This window comes from Nicotiana attenuata, unplaced genomic scaffold (genome assembly GCF_001879085.1).
Source record: "Nicotiana attenuata strain UT unplaced genomic scaffold, NIATTr2, whole genome shotgun sequence".
In the NCBI taxonomy this organism is placed as follows: domain Eukaryota; kingdom Viridiplantae; phylum Streptophyta; class Magnoliopsida; order Solanales; family Solanaceae; genus Nicotiana; species Nicotiana attenuata.
In genome coordinates this window covers 1-2075 of record NW_017700907.1, presented here as the reverse complement: position 1 = coordinate 2075, position 2075 = coordinate 1, and the positions used below count along the sequence as shown (strand labels likewise).

Here is a 2075-nt window from a genome sequence, read left to right as displayed (position 1 = left end):
GTCATCAAAACAAGCATACAGTATATAAATAAAGAAACTATTTTTCACACACCCCTCTCAATGGCTTTCTGCTAGAACAATATGCTAATACTCATAAAAATAGCAAAACTCAACGAAACTAGTAAATACTACAGTCATTCAAACAAGCATACATAATGTTGGGAAAAAAAGACTTTTTTGTTATAAAGTATGAAAGAAAGAAAAAATCAGCTAATCAAGAACCTATTTTTCACACACCCCTTAATGGCTTTCTGCTAGAACAATATGCTAAAACTCATAAAAACGGCAAAAACTCAATGAAACTAGTATATACTGTTAGTTCTTTAACAGGAGGTCTGACAAAACCTTATTTTTCCATTCAGCTATTCCAATGGAGCATGAAAACATTTTTGCAAGAACATGTGAACCGAAGGATAAAACAGCAAGATCACTCATGAGCCGCATTCATTCTCCGCTCTCTTTATTCTTTATCCAATTTCTCACCACTCCTCATAAGTAACAACGTAACATCACATGACACAAGAAAAGGTATTATGTTATGACACAAATAACAAAGGCATAATAAAAGTCCAAACAAAATTTCAATTCTTGGACAAATTAACAAATGATCAACTGATCAGAACTAGACTCCTAAGGACCAGCAGAATTAAAACTAGCTCGGTTAAAAGCCTTATCAGAGAGAGCAGTGGCATAAAAGCAACAGAAGGAGAAGAAGAAGAAGGAGGAGGAAGAGAAGAAGAGTACGTACTGACCTCGATTATTACTCCCAGTAGATAGACGATTGATTAGTTGCACAGCAGCTTGTTGTGCAGAGGAAGCATCTACAGGTGAACGAGCATTGAAAGCTAGCATGCTGGGATCAACCTTTAAGTCTGGATTTAGACGCTTAAGTTGTGAAATGATGTTAACTGCAACTTGTAGTTCCATGGCATCTTTTTGTGCATTGAACTTTTCCTGCATTCTTTGTTTCATCCTTTCTTCCATTTCCACCATTTTTTGTTGCAGCATCTCATCGGTAGAACTTGAAGAGGTTCCAATATCTCCCACTTTTCTTTTTAAGGAAGTCTTGGTGACCCCACGTCCGTACAATCTTAGGCGTCCTGGATGCTCAGGTCCCATGACGGACACAAACTCGTCAAGTGATTGACTGTCATCTTCAGTTTCTTGTGTTGATTATATTCTATCCATTTCAGCCTACAAGACCAAATTGAGTCAATTTTAGATTTGAAAGTATATAAAATTGAGTCAATAACAAATAAATCAACAAATTTTAAATTAGTAAATCGTACAATTTTATTAAGAGTATCCGCATACGAGGCCTTGTATACTCGACCGGGCTTTCTTTTTCTTGTAGCCACAAATATGTCCTTACTTAATAGAGGTTCAGAAGTTTCTTTTTTTTTACTGGTCACATAAAAAGTGGTATAAAAAAGTTCAGATTATGCCTAGCAAGTGCATATTTAAAAGAATAATAAGCAAAAAATTATCAAACCTCGCATATTCTAGCAAAAAATTTTTTGCCAGCAGTGTGTGGTTATCTCAACTTTTTGCGATTCGCAGTGTTGGTTTCTTTCATTTTCTGCAACAAAAAAGAAACATTGACAGTGAATACATCTGCTACACAGAACAAAGCCTCTCTTCTGAAAATTATAACAGCTTTTGACTGAGAACATTCTGTCATTACTAGCATTCCACAATAATGAATCCTTCTTACTATGATCAATGTGGATAGAACACCAACAATAACTAAACATTTGCAAAAGACCACTACATCAGGACTACAGAGACCATCTTTCTGCCAATACAAGAATAACAGTTCTTAGTATGATTAAAAACCACTAAGTAATTAAATAAGTAGGAGTACCTCTTACTATAACAAAGTCAATTTATCTTTTACTTATCCAAAAAAAAAAAATCAAGAAGCCAAGCATGACGAAAATGATAAGAAACACTATGTTCAGTTCCAAAAGGGCTTATAAGACAAATATTTTATCTAGATCTCCAATTTTTTTGCCCCAGCTCAGCTCCCCTCTTAAACGTCTAGAATCAAATTTGGACTTTGCTATATATGTCTT

General features: G+C 34.8%; 1 protein-coding gene across 2 annotated transcripts; it reads right to left on the bottom strand.

Annotated features, from left to right (window-relative positions):
- Positions 1-9: 9 nt before the first annotated feature.
- On the bottom strand, positions 10-2049 carry LOC109222760. Of its 2 annotated transcripts, none has more exons than XM_019387079.1 (2): positions 1493-2049; positions 10-1194 (listed from the first exon to the last, which is right to left on the bottom strand). In XM_019387079.1, exon 2 carries the CDS (start codon positions 1117-1119, stop codon positions 631-633), a length of 489 nt encoding a protein of 162 aa, XP_019242624.1. In that variant the 5' UTR covers positions 1120-1194; positions 1493-2049; the 3' UTR covers positions 10-630. The 2 variants fall into 2 exon arrangements, with proteins under 2 accessions (XP_019242624.1, XP_019242625.1); XM_019387080.1 differs by lacking the exon at positions 1493-2049 and adding an exon at positions 1290-1424.
- Positions 2050-2075: the final 26 nt, after the last annotated feature.

Excerpts from the sequence above, each read along its gene's own strand:
- LOC109222760 (XM_019387079.1), bottom strand. The coding sequence starts at position 1,119 with ATGGGACCTGAGCATCCAGGACGCCTAAGATTGTACGGACGTGGGGTC.